Genomic DNA, 17,259 nt, shown 5'->3' with positions numbered 1-17,259 from the left:
TCACCAAGAGGGACAGGGCTGGGGGTCCACCCAGGCCGCGGGATGGCTGGTGCCCTTGGGCCTGGAGACACTATGGGCCAGACCCTGGCCTGAGAGAATGGGCAGTGGGGATGGCTCAGCGCCCCCTGGCCATGGCACCCTGGGTAAACAGAGCCACTGACTCCTGTCTGTCCCCCTGGGACTCAGCTTGTTGTTGTTGTGCCCCCTTGAGTCGATTCCAACTCATGTTGTTGTTGTTGGGTGCCGTGGATTCCGACTCATAGCGACCCCAGGAACAACAGTATGAAAGGTTACCCGGGGTGCCATGGCCAGTGGGTGCTGGGCCATCCCCACTCCCCATTCTGACCCACGGCCACCCTGTGTGACAGAGTAGAACTGCCCTACAGGCTTTCTAGGCTGAAATCTTTGTAGGAGCAGGTCACCACTTCTTTTCAGCTCAGAGCAGCTGGTGGGTTCAAACCTCCGACCTTTCGGTTAGCAGCTGAGCGCTTAACCACTGCACCACCAGGGCCCTCTGGACTCAGCCTACGTATCTGCATAAGGGACCTGCTGGCTACCCTCTGCAGACGGGAGGTCCTTCCGAGGGCCACCTGGAACAAATTCAACCATTAGGGCCCAGAGATGACAGGAGAGGGGGCAATGGGGTGCAGAGCCGGAGGCCAGGTCTCCAGACTCCCAGCCAGAAGTCCTACCCCCACAGCAAGACTTCCATCATAACTGGCATCTTTTTTAAAAATTGCATTTATTGTTTGTGCCACAAGAGTAATGCATGCCTAAGGTACAAACTACAGGTCAGCTGTCTGCCAAACTCAGAAAGTGAGTTTGGGATGATTTGTCTTAACAGCAGGTTACAGGGACACAGGAATGGGGGGCCCCAAGGATCACCTCCAGTAAATGGATGTCATCGACCAGGGACTGCCATCGGAGCCCCAGGAGGGTCCATGGACCGAGTCTCACATGCCCTAAGGGCCTCAGGTTTACCTTTAGGGCCTCAGGTTTACCTTTTGGTGTCATCTCTAAATAAGGATAGCCAGATTGTCACAGAGATGGCTGGTCGGGCTTGAAAGATGTTCTTCACACCACACCACTTTATGGTGCTCTACAAATTATTATTATTTTTAAATTCCGCTATTCGCTTACGAATAGCCAGGTTATCTGAGACTTTCGCATGTGTGTTAAAGGCATTGATTTGTTCAGTTTGTTTCAAACATGCCCAAGTTTTAGTAATCACATGAGGCATGTCTTCATTCTTGAAAGCACCAGGACTCTCAAGAATAGAAAAGGTTCCAGTCCCTGCTAGACCTCTGGGAGGCCCCACGTTCCCAGAGCTCCTGCAGGCTTTGCTTTTCCACTGGCACTTGGGATGAGATGCTGCAGTGGGTGCCGGCTGCCAGTCTCTGGGAACCCAGCTAACGATAAGCAGAAGGGCACAGATGCCCTTTGTGGGGCCCTGACTCTGCCCAGCCCTTGGCTTGCTGGTGTCCCAGCACGGTGGGGTGACCAGCAGCCAGTCTCCGTCTAGCCGACCTGACCCGTGACAGCCCCAGGTGTGTCAGAGTAGAGCTGTGCACCGTAGGGTTTCCAGTGGCTGATTTTTCAGAAGCGGATTGCCAGGATTTTCTTCAGAGGCACCTCTGGGTAGACTTGAAGCTCCAAACTTTTCGCTAGCAGCCGAATGAGTTAACCAGTTGCACCGCCCAGGGACTTGACCTTGTGGGGTGGGGATGAGGAAATTATAACTTAGAGAGGTATATGACTTGTCCAAAGTCACACAGCATATAGGGGCTTGGCTAGGTGTGATGGACTCCAAGGCTAGCTTTTACATAATTCTATACTCAGCATCCCTGCAAAGGAGAACGAGGAGGGCCTGCCCCATCTACCAGGCGTTCAGGTCACCTGCTTCCATCCCGCCCTCTGCGCCCAGGTCCAGGCTGTGGGCACTGAAGCTGGGCGTATGGTTGAAGGCGTGGATCGACGTCAGTCAGACCACAGAGACCTCCAGGAAGCTTCCAGGCTGGCCCAGTCTCGCTGACAGAGCTTCCTGGGCTGCGGTCGAACCCAGGCCCTCGGTGATGGGGCCCAGCTCCACATCACTCTGCTGGCAGGGCTGTAACCCAATCTTGGGCATGTCAGATTTCAGCCCGCTGGCCTCTCCTCCTCCCATCAATATTTTAGGCTCAGAACTGGGGTGGGGACAGCTAGTCCTGTGTAGGCTGGGAAACGGAGTGGGCGTGGCCCAGCTGGGATCTGCTTCTTTGTCCCCCTTAGGGAACCCCACTGTGCCAAGGGTTTAGGGCTCCCTGGGTGTCTTAGTTATCTAGTGCTGCTATAACAGAAGTAACACAAGTGGGTGGCTTTAACAAACTGGGCCAAAGGTGCTTTTGCTATGAAAGGATGAGGCTTCCCTGGATTCGGAGGCAGGAGACCTGGGTCGGGGTCTCCTGCCTTAGAAGCTGCGGATCTTGGATGAATGGCTTCGCCTCCTGGTGAAGCTCAGCCTTTTCACCTGAGATGAGGATGCTAACTGCACTCAGCTCAAGGGTGGCTGTGAAGCTTTCAGGATGGGGATGCATGTAAGGGGCTCTCCCTGCAGGGGCCCTGCTCCATCCAGTACTAACAAGTGGTTCCTCCATTGGCGGTGGGGAGAAGGGCAGCTCACAGAGCCCCTTCTCTTTCTCGGAACAGGCCTTGCAGCTGGAGGTGCTGGAAGGGCTGGGGCCCGCAGACCAACCCTTCTGTGCCCTGGGGAGACCAGCCAGAGGGATTGTGCAGGACTGGATAGGGCCTTCCCAATCTCCCTTCATGCTCCTGAAACCCAGCACCCACGCGCTCTGCGTCTGCTCTCAGAATTCAGCATCAATCACAGAATTCTGGAGGAAAATTTTATTGCTTTTGTCCCAGAAGAAAAGATTTTCTAACTGGAACGACTTTTGCCCAGTTCCAGTGCCTACCATGGCAATTCCTGCAAACTTCTCTAAGAGCCTTGCCCACTCATGCACAGAGATGGACATTTTGGTGATCAGAATGTACAAGGTTTTCTTACACTCCACTGTCTTCTGAGGCTGACAGTTCCTCCATTGTTCATTGCTGAAAGCCAGCTGCCCGCCGAGAAGTTACACCCCACAATGCACTGCACATGACCACAATACGGGGTGCTTCCTGCGTGCCCTGTGCTCTGCACACACCCTCTCATTTGGCCCTCCCAACCACGCTGTGCAATGGATATGAGAATCCCCATTTTACAGCTGAGGGAACTGAGGTTCAGCCCCAAAGTCGTAGGGTTAGCTAGTTCTGGGGCCAGGACATCATTCATGCATTCAGCCAACATTTCTACGTGTTTGTGTCTTGCTTATCTCGCACTGTTGTAACAGAAATACCACGAGTGGTGGCTTTAAAGAACAGAAATGTTTTCTCACAGTTCAGGAGGCTGCAAGTCTGAATTCAGGGCACCAGCTCCAGGGGAAGGCTCTCCCTGTCAGCTCTGGGCGAAGGTCCTTGTCTCAGCTTCTGTAGCCCTGGCATTCCTCAGCTCCTTGGCGATCTTCATGTGGCCTTTATCTTCCTCTCATTTGTGTTTCCTTTCCTGAGTCTGTGCTGCTCCTTATAACTCCTAGGTGCTTAGATTTAGGACACACTCTACACCACACCAATATGGCCTCATTAGCATAATGAAGAAAATCCTATTCCCAAATGGGATCACATCCACAGGTATATGGGTTAGGATCCCGGCTCATATTTTGGGGGTACACAATTCAATCCATAACGGTCTGCGAGCATTAGGCCCCCTGAGGCGCCATGGATAGGGTAGAGAACAAGACAGACAAGGTCCCTGCTCCTGGGGAGGTTAGAGTCTGGTGACAAACTCTAATGAGGGGAAGGATGGTGGCGGGGAAGGTGATGTTGCTATTCGAGACTGGAGCAGAAGCAGGCTGATCTGTATTCCCGATACCCAGTGCTGTCCAGCACTGTGCCTGGCACACTGAAGGAGCCCTAGAAATATGTGGAAAACGAGCACTTCCCACGCGCTTACCAACTCCAACCTGGCCATGTGTAATTCCTGTCTGATACACTAACACGTGGCCCCGCATCCTTCATTAGCCCAGCCCCACCCCAACAAATATTTAGGTTATTTCCAGCTTTCCCCAATTATAGACCATGTGGCCAAGGGCAGTTTATGCATGGGACTTCTTGCTTCCGATGACGTGTCTTCTTGGGAGAAAATCTCCGAAACGGGGTCATGAGCATATTTATAGCTCTGAGTCTGTTCTTTCAGACACTTTCCCTGAGCACCTACTGTGTGCTGGTCCTGCCTTCATTACATCCTCACAGATGATTCTGCAATGTTGTACTATGCTCAAGCCAGAATACATAGCCTGTGACTCTCAACTGGCTGGTTTTGCCTTCTTAGTCTTCCAAAGCCCTGCTCAAATGCCAACTCAGGGGGTTCCCTCCACATCTACGGACAGAATTGTGTCTTCATTCGTTCAAAACCTATTATTATTATTTTGTTACCATCACCACTATTTATTTCCAGAACTTTTTCATCACCTCAAACAGAAACTCTGCACCCATTGAGCAACAACTCCCCATTTTTTCCTCTGCTCAGCCCCTGCTAACCACCAATCTACTTTCTGTCTCTATGTGTTAGGGATTGAATTGTGTCCCCCCAAAAACGTGTGGCAACTTGGCTGGCCCATGATTCCCAGTACAGTGTGGTTATCCACTATTTTGTGATCTGATGTGATTATTCTATGTGTTGTAAATCCTAACCTCCCTGATGTTGATGAGGCAGGATTAGAGGCAGTTATGTTAATGAGGCATGACTCATTCTAGGGGATTAGGTTGTCTTTTCAGTCAATCTCTTTTGAGATATAAAAGAGAGAACCGAGCAGAGAGGAAAGGGACCTCATTCCACCAAGAAAGAAGCACCGGGGTAGAGCACATCTTTTCCACCTGGGGTCCCTGCTCTGAGAATTTCCTAGACGACAGGAAGATTGATGACAACGGCCTTCCCCCAGAACCGACAGAAACGGAAAGCTTTCCCCTGGACCTGGTGCCCTGAATTCGGACTTCTAGCGTCCTAGACACCCATGTGTCTGTCAGTTTGTCATACTGTGGGAGCTTCGGTGTTGCTGTGATGCTGGAATCTACGCCACTGGTATTCAAATACCAGCAGGGTCACCCATGGTGGACAGGTTTCAGCTGAGCTTTCAGACTAAGACAGACTAGGAAGAAGGACCTGGCAGCCTACTTCTGAAAAGCATTAGCCAGTGAAAACCTTATGAATCGTGGCCGAACACTGTCTGACATAGTGCTGGAAGACGAGCCCCCCAGGTTGGAAGGCACTCAAAAGACGACTGGGGAAGAGCTGCCTCCTCAAAGTAGAGTCGACCTTAATGACATGCATGGAGTCAAGCTTTCGGGACCTTAATTTGCTGATGTGGCACGACTCAAAATGAGAAGAAACAGCTGCAAACATCCATTAATAATCGGAACCTGGAATGTACGAAGTATGAATCTAGGAAAATTGGAAACGGAACGCATGAACGTCGATATTCTAGGCATTAGTGAGCTGAAATGGACTGGTATCGGCCATTTTGAATCAGACAATCATATGGTCTACTATGCCAGGAATGACAACTTGAAGAGAAATGATGTTGCATTCATCATCAAAAAGAACTTTTCAAGATCTATCCTGAAGTACAATGCTGTCAGTGACAGGATAACATCCATACGCCTAAAAAGAAGACCAGTTAGATGACTATTATTCAAATTTACACACCAACCACTAAGGCCAAAGATGAAAAAATTGAAGATTTTTACCAACTTCTGCAGCCTGAAATCGATCAAACATGCAATCAGGATGCAGTGATAATTACTGGTGATTGGAATGTGAAAGTTGCAAACAAAAAAGAAGGATTGGTAGTTGGAAAATATGGCCTTGGTGATTAAAAAAAGGTGCCAGCGATTGCATGATTGAATTTTGCAAGACCAGCGACTTCTTCATTGCAAATACCTTTTTCACCAACATAAATGGTGACTAGGCACATGGACTTCACCAGATGGAATACACAGGAATCAAATCGACTACAGTAATGGAAAGAGATGATGGAAAAGCTCAATATCATCAGTCACAACAAGGCCAGAGGCTGACTACGCATCCAACCATCAATCGCTCACATGCAAGTTCAAGCTGAAACTGAAGAAAATTAGGACAAGTCCACAATAGCCAAAGTACGACCTTGAGTATATCCCGTCTGAATTTAAAGACCCTCTCAAGAATAGATCTGACACGTTGAACACTAATGACTGAAGACCGGTCAAGTTGTGGAATGACATCAAGGACATCGTTCACGAAGAAACCAACCAAACCAAAAAACTCGCTGCCGTCTAGTCAATTCCTACTCATAGCGACCCTATAGGACAGAGTAGAACTGCCCTGTAGAGTTTCCAAGGAGCGTCTGGTGGATTTGAACTGCAAACCTCTCAGTTAACAGCTGTAGCACTTAACCACTACGCCACCAGGGTTTCCCAAAGAAAGCAAGAGGTCATTAAAAAGACAGGAGAGAAAGAAAAGACCAAAATGGATGTCAGAATAGATTCTGAAACTTGCTCTTGCACATTGAGCAGCTAAAGCAAAAGGAATAAATGATGATGTAAAAGAGCTGAACAGAAGATTTCAAAGGGCGGCTCCAGAAGACAAAGTAAAGTATTATTATGACATGAGCAAAGACCGGGAGATAGAAAACCAAAAGGGACAAACACGCTCAGCATCTCTCAAGCTGAAAGAACTGATGAAAAAAATTCAAGCCTCGAGTTGAAATACTGAAAGATTCCATGGGGAAAATATTAAACGACTCAGGCAGCATCAAAAGAGGATGGAAGGAATACACAGAGTCGCTATACCAAAAAGAATTGGTCAACGTTCAACCATTTCAGGACGTAACATATGATCAGGAACTGATGGCACTGAAGGAAGAAGTCCAAGCTGCACTGAAGGCACTGGCGAAAAACAAGGCTCTGGGAATTGACGGAATACCAATTGAGACGTTTCAACAAATGGATGCAGTGCTGGAAGTGCTCACTCATCTATGCCAAGAAAATGGAAGGCAACTACTTGGCCAACTGACTGGAAGAGATCTGTATTTATGCCTATTCCCAAGAAAGTTGATTCAACCAAATGCAGAAATTATCGAACAATATCATTAGTATCACATGCAAGCAAAATTTGGCTGAAGATCATTCAAAAGTGACTGCAGTAGTATACTGACAGGGAACTGCCAGAAATTCAGGCCGGTTTCAGAAGAGGACGTGGAACCAGGGGTATCGCTGCTGATGTCAGATGGATCCTGGCTGAAAGCAGAGAATACCAGAAGGATGTTTACCTGTGTTTTATTGACTATGCTAAGGCATTTGACCGTGTGGACCATAACAAATTATGGATAACACTGCGGAGAATGGGGATGTCAGTACACTTAGTTGTTCTCACATGGAATCTGTACATAGATCAAGAGGCAGTCGTTCAAACAGAACAAGGGGATACTGCATGGTTTAAAGTCAGGAAAGTTGTGCATCATGGTTGTATCCTTTCACCATACCTATTCAATGTGTATGCTGAGCGGATAATCTGAGAAGCTGGACTATATGAAAAACATGGCATCAGGATTGGAGGAAGACTCATTAACAACCTGCGTTATGCAGATGACACAATGCTAGAAGGTGAAGAGGACTTGAAGCACTTATTGATGAAGATCAAAGACCACAGCCTTCAGTATGGATTACACCTCAACGTAAAGAAAACAAAAATCCTCACAACTGGACCAACGAGCAACATCATGATAAACGGAGAAAAGACTGAGGTTGTCAAGGAATGTCATTTTACTTGGAGCCATAATCAACAGCCATGGAAGCAGCAGTCAAGAAACCAAATGCCGCATTGCATTGGGCAAATCAGCTGCAAAAGACCGCTTTAAAGTGTTAAAAAGCAAAGACGTCACCTGGAGGACTAAGGTGTGCCTGACCCAAGCCATGGTGTTTTCAATCGCCTCATATGCATGGGAAAGCTGGACAAAGAATAAGGAAGACCGAAGAATAATTGACACCTCTGAATTGTGGTGTTGGCAAAGAACATTAAGGAAACCCTGGCAGCGTAGTGGTTAAGTGCTACGGGAAACCCTATGGGGCAGTTCTACTCCGTCCTATAGGGTCGCTATGAGTTGGAAACGACTCGACGGCACTGGGGTGGGTGGGCCAAAAGCACGAACAATTCTGTCTTGGAAGAAGTATACCCAGAATGCTGCTTAGAAGCAAGGATGGTGAGACTACGTCTCACCTTCTTTGGATATGTTATCAGGCTGGATCAGTCCCTGGAGAAGGACATCATGCTTGGTAAAGTAGAGGGTCAAGGAAAAAGAGGAAGACCCTCAACCGGATGGACTGACACAATGGCTGCAACAGTGGGCTCAATCATAGCAACAACTGTGAGGATGGCGAAGGACCGGGCAGTGTTTCACTCTGTTGTGCACAGGGTTGCTATAAATCAGAACCGCCTCAATGGCACCTAACAACAGCCTCCTAGGCTGTGAGAGAATAAATGTCTGTTTGTTAAAGCCATCCACTTGTGGTATTTCTGTTACAGCAGCACTAGGTGACTAAGACACCATCCACTTGTGGTATTTCTGTTACAGCAGCACTAGGTGACTAAGACACCATCCACTGTGGTACTTCTGTTACAGCAGCACTAGGTGACTAAGACACCATCCACTGTGGTACTTCTGTTACAGCAGCACTAGGTCACTGAGACACCGTCCACTTGTGGTATTTCTGTTATAGCAGCACTAGGTGACTGAGACGCCGTCCACTTGTGGTACTTCTGTTACTGCAGCACTAGGTGACTGAGACACCGTCCACTGTGGTACTTCTGTTATAGCTGCACTAGGTGACTGAGACACCATCCACTGTGGTATTTCTGTTATAGCAGCACTAGGTGACTAAGACACCATCCACTGTGGTACTTCTGTTATAGCTGCACTAGGTGACTGAGACACCATCCACTGTGGTATTTCTGTTATAGCAGCACTAGGTGACTGAGACACCATCCACTGTGGTATTTCTGTTATAGCTGCACTAGGTGACTGAGACACCATCCACTTGTGGTATTTCTGTTACAGCAGCACTAGGTGACTGAGACACCATCCACTGTGGTACTTCTGTTACAGCAGCACTAGGTGACTGAGACACCATCCACTTGTGGTATTTCTGTTACAGCAGCACTAGGTCACTGAGACACCGTCCACTTGTGGTATTTCTGTTATAGCAGCACTAGATGACTGAGACACCGTCCACTGTGGTATTTCTGTTACAGCAGCACTAGGTGACTAAGACACCATCCACTGTGGTATTTCTGTTACAGCAGCACTAGGTGACTGAGACACCATCCACTGTGGTATTTCTGTTACAGCAGCACTAGGTGACTGAGACACCGTCCACTTGTGGTATTTCTGTTATAGCAGCACTAGGTGACTGAGACACCATCCACTGTGGTATTGCTGTTACAGCAGCACTAGGTGACTGAGACACCATCCACTGTGGTACTTCTGTTACAGCAGCACTAGGTGACTGAGACACCGTCCACTTGTGGTATTTCTGTTACAGCAGCACTAGGTGACTGAGACACCATCCACTGTGGTATTTCTGTTACAGCAGCACTAGGTGACTGAGACACCATCCACTGTGGTATTGCTGTTACAGCAGCACTAGGTGACTGAGACACCATCCACTGTGGTACTTCTGTTACAGCAGCACTAGGTGACTGAGACACCGTCCACTTGTGGTATTTCTGTTACAGCAGCACTAGGTGACTGAGACACCATCCACTGTGGTATTTCTGTTACAGCAGCACTAGGTGACTGAGACACCATCCACTGTGGTATTTCTGTTACAGCAGCACTAGGTGACTGAGACACCATCCACTGTGGTATTTCTGTTATAGCAGCACTAGGTGACTGAGACACCATCCACTCGAGGTACTTCTGTTACAGCAGCACTAGGTGACTAAGACACCACCCACTTGTGGGCCTTCTGTTATAGCAGCACTAGGTGACTAAGACGCCTTGAATTCTCCTATTCTGCATATCTTGTGTAAGTGGGATGATACCATATTTGTCCTTTCGCGTCTGGCCTATTTCACTCAATTTTCAAGGTTCACTGATGTCACAGCGGGCATCAGAACTTCATTTCCCTTTATGTTGTTGTTGTTAGGTGCCATTGAGTTGATTCTGACTCATAGTGAGGCTATGTACAACAGAAGGAAACGTCCAGTCTCTTTATGGCTGAATAACATTCCATTGAACGGACAGACCATTTTGTTTATCCTCTCTGCTGATGGTCTCTTGGGCTGTCTCCATCCTTTGGCTGTACACGGATGTACAAGTATCTGAGTCCCTGCTTTCATTTCTCTTGAGCATACCTATGGGTCGAATTGCTGGGTCATATGGTAATTCTACGGTTAACTTCTGAGGAATTGCCAAACTAAAAGCCTATTATTTTAGTGCCTGCAATATGTCAAGCTCCCCCAGTCTCCATCGAGGTGGCTTGGGGAGAGTTGGCCACCCCAGCACCAAAGGTGGCCCTTGATGCCTAAACCAAGGACAGGCCGATGACAGCCAAGTGTAGGATTTGACTTTGGCTGTGGCGAAGTTTTGCACCACAGCTCTGCACACAAAGGGGCTGTCATCAAGGGAGGTGCAGAGGGCCAGAGAAGCCAGGAGTCCGGGGAACCAACCAGACCTGTCTTGCCCCTCATGTGGCCAAGGGGCCTCGGCCTCAACAGGACTTGATCTCCGCATCTCTTACACAGAAGGGATACAAATACCCCTGTTGTTGTCGATTCCGACTCATAGTGACCCTACAGGACAGATTAGAACTGCCCCTTTGGGGTTTCCAAGGTGGATTCAAGCTGTCATCTTTTTTGGTTAGCAGCTGTAACTGTTAACTACTGCGCCGCCAGGGCTCCTATACAAATATAACCACCCACACACACACCTGCGCACACACACAGAGCTGATACTTCCTGTGCTAGGGGCTGGGTGCAACACTTTTCATGCTTTATCTCACCAATCCTTACCACCGTCCTGTGGTCCAACGAATTCCCTTATTTGGCCTTTGCTCTTGGTTTATGGAAAAATAAGCTTAGAAGATTCCTAAGTAGTCGAGGCGTGGTGATTACACCTGAGGATCTTTTAGGTGCTGGTCTAGCTGGGAAGCCTACCTGGTAACCAGGGACGAGTGCATGGGCCAGCTGATAAGGGCCCTGGACCGAGAGGGCTCAGAGAGGTTTTTGGCTCCAAGAGCTGTTCCGGATGGCGGAGAGAGAGAATACTCGCTTTGGGAAAGCGGAAGCTTGGCTCTGGGGACCCTCCCAGACCTTGCCTGTGTACTCTTCCTGATGCTGATATCCTTTTACTCCTAAATTGTATCCTTTTATTCCTGAGTTGTATCATTTTAATACACCCGCTTACTTGTTAAGTATAGTCTGTGAGCTGTGTGAGACAGTTACAGCCAACTATCAAACCCAGCACATTAAGAGTGCTGTCATGGGGCAGCTGGTGTCAGAGACAATGGAGAAGTGGGAAAAGGGGGACTAGATTAATCACCACATCTTGGGGATCGGTCTTTTGGTGATTCTTAACAGAGAACTCTCCCCCATGAAATAAGCTGTTATCTCCATTTTACAGATAAAAGAAGGTCAGGGAAAGTAAGTGATTCGCCTGAAAGCACACAGCAAATATGCAGCAGAGCAGGATGCAAACCCAGGCCACCAGGCTGTTCGCCCTTTGCCGTGTGTGTCTCTGCAGAAGTGAGGACCTGTGTCCGCAGTATGCTGTGGCATGAATAGAAGACTTGATTCACGTGTGGCCTTCTCCAAAGTGGGGCTTGTGTGTGGCGCTCCTGGTGGAGTCTGTGGCCCAGGTCAGATTGTGGCAGCAAAGGGGGCCTGAGTGATCAGCTGAAGGTCTGCTCTGCAAGCAACAAGGGGACACTGGGCTACTGGTAGGCCTTGGAGATCCCCTTCTGAGTTGGACCATGGGTTAAAAGTCCATGGCTGTGGTCACTTAAGTGACATGTGTGTTAAATATATCAGTGTGGCTTACATCCATGTGTGTTATATACTCACACATATCATGTACCTGTATATCGCAGGAGCTGCACCTCACTTCAGAATTTCCACCATTGCCCCATCTGCAAAGGCACCTACCATGGCCCAGCCCCTGCTGCTCAAGGAGCAAGTCTGATATCAGCAACCTGGCCACAGCTGATTGGGCCAGGTCTGGGCACCTGACTCAAGGGCAACCAATTCATGGCTGACCACTGGCTCATGACAGGGCACGCAGAGATGAGCTGGACCAATCAGATTCGCATTCTTGGGGGGGTGTGAATCGGGAGCCCTGAGAGAGGGACCCAGAAGGTGGAGGCTGCAGGGTCATGAGGAGGGATGAGGTGGGCCTGGGGCAAGCCCTGTAGCCAAGCTGCCTGGGCTCCACCCCAGATGCTGCCATTTACTAGCTGTGTGGTCTCAGGTGAGATATTTAACCACTCTGAGCCTCAGTTTCCCTGTCTGTTAAATGGAGATAATGGAACTGAGCTTCAGCGTTGTTGTGAGGAATCCCTCTCCCTCCTGTCTGTGACATTCCTGGTGAGGGAAGTGGCTTTGGCCAACATCCACATTCAAGCAGACTCCCTGGTGGCCAAAGAGGGCCGCCTCTGAGTGTGTGAAGGGTGGGGAGAAGCCATCGTGTTGAAGGCTCTGATGAGAGCAGGTCCCCTCCTCCACCCTAGACATGTGACTGATGAGCTTGAGGTCACATTCCAAAATTCAACCTGCATGCCACGACATCAGCCTCTGAGCACTCAAACCGTCTGGCTGGAACAAATCACCCCCTTCTTGTAAACCGGGTGGGTGTTCCCTCAAATGCCTCAGAAGCCTCTTCTGAGGGATGGGAGAGCAGAATGGGAGAGGGGGCCTCTGCCATCAAGTACTCAGCTCCTAAAAGGCTGGAGGAGGGGGATGACACTCTAAGAGGAAATCACACTGATTTCCCTCTTAAAATTGCAGGACTCTTAAGCTTTTTTTTTTTTTTAAGCTTGGAGCAGCCTTACACACTGTGTGTTTCAAGTCCTCCACCCCACCCCCGCCCCCCAACCCCACTGGCCCAAGCTACATATCCCACACACTACTGTTCTCTCACGGCTGAGGCCCCAGGGAGGATTTCTAACATGTTTAATGAACCAACCTCGTATATTCCCACAGGGTGCTGGAACCCCATAAAGGCGCCCGTGGGTTTTAATAACCCAAACCATTAGACGCCAGAAACAGTTATTCCAAATTATAGAGGCCCAGCCCTTACTTCTAGTGCCCCTTTCTCCCAGCCAGATTTCCAGCCTTCCTTTGAGATTAAGACTGGTGCCAGGGGAGAGTGGAACAAAGGGCCTGTCACCTGGGCAGGCAGTAGACCAGGGCCCCACCTTCCCGTGGGCTGGTATTTTTAGACAAAGTCCTTGGCTTCCTTATCTAAATGGCCGCTCTGACTTGAGACCTTGGTTTCTCAGCCTTTCCAGGATCTAGCTGGGTCTGTCTGCTTAATGCCTGACCCCTTGCCAGCTTCTTCCAGCTCAGTTTCTAGGCCTTGTCAAAAGTCCCCCTTCAGTTAAGCGTCACGACTTTTCTTGGAGCACCTTCAGCCAAGTACAAAAGGGTGCCTAAAAAGAGACTTTGGCTTCCGGCAGACTGTATCAACCCCCCACAGAGAAGCCATTTCCTGTGCGCCAGGCACTGGATTTCCCAAACCTTTGGCAGCCAGGAGAAAACCTCTCGCCCTAACTCAGGTCCCAGAAAATACGATCTGTAGGTTTATGTTCATGTCCCCGACTTACTTCCAAATAGGCCAAACGGGGTGACGGACTTGGGGCAGGGCGAGCACGGGAGCTGGTCTGCGGAGACCCTTGCCCGCCCTCCCTGGGCAAAGGTGCGTTAGTCACGGTCACGCTGCTGCGATGGGGGGCAGCGCCCACAAAGCCCGCAGCCCCGTGGCGCGCCTTCTGGCCCACGTCCCGGGAGCCGCGCCAGCCTCTCAGCACCACGGACAGGGAAACTGAGGCCGCGCGAGGCGTGCAGAGGGCGGGTCCCGGGGACGCAGCTGTGCAGCCCGGCGGGCCTCAGCCGGCTGCGGCCTTGAACCAGGCATTTCTTCCCCGTCCCTGGCCTCGGGCGCTGGCCCGGGGTGATAAGTCCTCCCTCGGGCTCCGGCTCTGGCTCGGACGGGGCGTGGCGCGCGCGCAGGGCGCAGAGCCGGCGCTGGGAACGTTCTAAACGCCCCGGGGCCCGGAGGAGCGGCCGGCCGCAAGGCCTCGCAGAGACGCCGCCAGCAGACGCCGTTTCCTGCAGCCCCGCGGCCTCGGCGTGGGGTGCCGAGGGGCATTTCAGCTCCGAGGCCAGGCCGGGCCCTCTGGGGCTCAGGAGCCTCCGCGCTCGCCCGGCTCAGCGGCCACGCTCCCCCGGCCCCGCGCCCCCGCCCCGCGCTTGCTCGAGCCCGCTACCCCGGCGCCGCGCGCAACGCCCCGCCCCCGCCAGGCCCCGCCCCCGGCGGCCGCAGCGCCCGGGGCGGTGGTGGCAGCGCAGCCAACGGGAGGCGGCGCGGCGAAGGCGGTGGCGGTTGTGATGCGTAGCGCCGGCCAATCAGCGGCGAGCGCGAGGGCGGGCTGTGACGCGCGGCGGTGCTCCGCGTGCGGCGGCGGTATAGGAGCGGGCGCCGGCGAGCAGCTCCGCCGAGAGCGCCGCCGCCGCCGCCCCGGACACCTCCGCGCCGCCAACCGCCGTCCGCGCCTCAGCCGCCGCGGCCGTCAGTGCGACCCCGAGCCGGCGGCCCGTCAGCGGGACCGTAGCGGCGGGCGCGGCCTCCCGCGGCTCCCTGAGGCGCCGGCCGGACGCTGAGCCTCGTTCTCTCGCGCTGCGGCCGCCCGCGGCTGCGCGGCCGCCCGCCCGGCATGAAGACCAAGTTCTGCAACGGGGGCGAGGCGGAGCCGTCGCCGCTCGGGCTGCTGCTGAGCTGCGGCGGAGGCAGCGCGGCCCCGGCGCCCGGCGTGGGGCCGCAGCGCGATGCCGCCAGCGACCGCGAGCCCAAGCAGCTGGGCGGCCGGCAGCCCCCGCTCGCGCTGCCGCCGCCGCCGCCGCCGCCGCTGCCGCTGCCCCCGCCCCCGCCGGCGGCCGACGAGCAGCCCGACCCCCGGACGCGGCGCAAGGCCTATCTGTGGTGCAAGGAGTTCCTGCCCGGCGCCTGGAGGAGCCTCCGCGAGGACCAGTTCCACATCAGTGTCATCAGGTCGGCGGCGGGCCGGGGTCGGGGGACGCTGCCCGGCGGGGCGCGGGGCGGGAGACGGGGGGCGGGGGTCGACCGGGGCTGGGGGGCGAGGTCGGGGGGGACGGGGGGCCGGGCCGGGGGGCGCTGGGGCGGGGTCCCCCCGGGGTCGGCGGGAGAGGCGGGGCGGTGGGGGCTGGGGGCGGGGCCGGCGGGGCGGTGGGGGCTGGGGCGGGGCCGGCGGGGCGGTGGGGGCTGGGGGCGGGGCCTGCGGGGGCGGTGGGGGGCTGGGGGCGGGGCCGGCCGGGGCTTCCGGGAGCAGCGTGGGGGAGAGGTGGGGGGACTGAAGGGGCCGAAAGCCATCTTTCTCCAAACCCCTGGGAAACCGAAGTCGAATCCCTCGGCTGCCGAGGAGTTTCCAGAAGGCAGGCTTTTGTCAGATGTCCGTTTCGTGGGAAAACGGGTCTCTTCTAAGAACACGGGACCGTTCAGTCACGAGGCACACTTTGTGCTCAACTGAACGTGTCTAGAAATTGCCTCTGCTGCTTCGGGCCTTCAGTGAAGCCAGTGTGTTGCAGCTGGCTTTTAAAAACTCACTTGCTGACTTGACCTGCTCGTTCCTCGAGGCCGTAATTTCTTTTCCTTCCCGAAAGAGTCATGCCTTAGTGGAGAAAGGGTTACGTTTGCTAAATTCCCCGCTGAGACTGTTCATACGGGTCGTGCAGATGTGCTGCTAACCAACGTTAGCACGTGTGGCTCCAAAAATAACTAAGGGCCAAGTAGAAAGAGTTCGGTTTTAACTTTTTTAGCTTAAAAATTTAAAATCTAGAATTACAAAAAAATATGTGTGCATACATATTGGGACAAAACAGCGAAATATAAAGACTCCCCCCCCCTTGACTTCTGTGCTCCTCCCCCGAGAGATCCGCAGTTCACATGTGTGTGTCCATCTCTTTAGACCTTAGACCTTTAGTCTATTTCTTCTCCTTTTCACTGAGCAACTGGTGTGAGTGCAGAGTACCTAGAAGCTGGCTGGCTGGATGCCCCAGATAATCCCCCAGTCCAGTTTTAGTCATTCGATTCTTTTTCTGTGCCCCAGTCTTTTCACCAGAGCAGCTAATGCAGCAAAATTCACTATTCGCACCTCACTTCCTCATTCTGCCTCAGGCCTCTCACAGTGAGAGTCAAAAGGCAGGTGGCTGGAAGCACAGAAAAGAAAACTTAAGATGTTTAGATAATCCTTGAGTTGCCTAATGATACTTCTTATTTTTTAATGAAGCGCCCTTTTCCAGATCTTAATCTCCATGTCGCTAGGCTTGAAGATTGTCAACGGAAGGTTGACAGAGATCATCCTAGGCCATGAAATCCTCAGTCTGTAAAATGGATGAAAAACCCAGAGGGGGAGTGACTTGCCACGAGACTTGCCCAAGGCCAGTGGCTGTTTGGCAACGCTCAGGGCTGAGCTACAGGCCCTCACCTGTGCCCCATCCTCTGGCCTGTGAAAACCTTTGGACACCCTCGATCCAGCCTGAATACATGGTCATGGTCCTCTTCCTGAGGGTGTCACCTGTGAGCTGGACCTGTGTGTTTTGCTCACACCATTATAAGTCATCGGGAACATTTTGTCTTTTTTTTTTCCAGGAATTAGTAGTCTTGGAAGACAGCTTTCTGTTTGGCTCGGAGGAGCTTATAAAATAACGTTGCGTGGAATACAATTTCTCGCGGCTCGGTTTTCTGGAATAGAAATGTAGTTGTAGAGTGAGTTTAATGTGGAGAAAGGAGGCGAGTTGGGAACGGGGGAGGGAAATGATGCCTGGCTTTAAAAAAAAGAAAAAAAAAAAAAAAAGGCAAAAGAGGCAGTTCAAGGCTGGGAAGGGGACTCCCGTGGCTGCAATTTGGCGGTCCT

At 52.0% G+C, this 17,259-nt stretch overlaps 1 protein-coding gene across 5 annotated transcripts in view; it reads left to right on the top strand.

The window, feature by feature from the left end:
* Positions 1-14,941: 14,941 nt before the first annotated feature.
* CHKA (choline kinase alpha) overlaps positions 14,942-17,259 on the top strand; it is a 76,429-nt gene continuing 74,111 nt past the window's right edge. For all 5 annotated transcript variants that reach the window (XM_049892693.1, XM_049892695.1, XM_049892697.1 and 2 more), the window contains exon 1: positions 14,942-15,377. In XM_049892693.1, the coding sequence (XP_049748650.1) occupies positions 15,043-15,377 (335 nt within the window). In that variant the 5' untranslated portion in view covers positions 14,942-15,042. The remainder of the gene's footprint in view (positions 15,378-17,259) is intronic.

This window comes from Elephas maximus, chromosome 7, assembly GCF_024166365.1.
Source record: "Elephas maximus indicus isolate mEleMax1 chromosome 7, mEleMax1 primary haplotype, whole genome shotgun sequence".
Lineage (NCBI taxonomy): Eukaryota > Metazoa > Chordata > Mammalia > Proboscidea > Elephantidae > Elephas > Elephas maximus.
The sequence above is the reverse complement of the archived record's forward strand: the minus strand, read 5'-3'. Positions and strand labels throughout refer to the sequence as shown.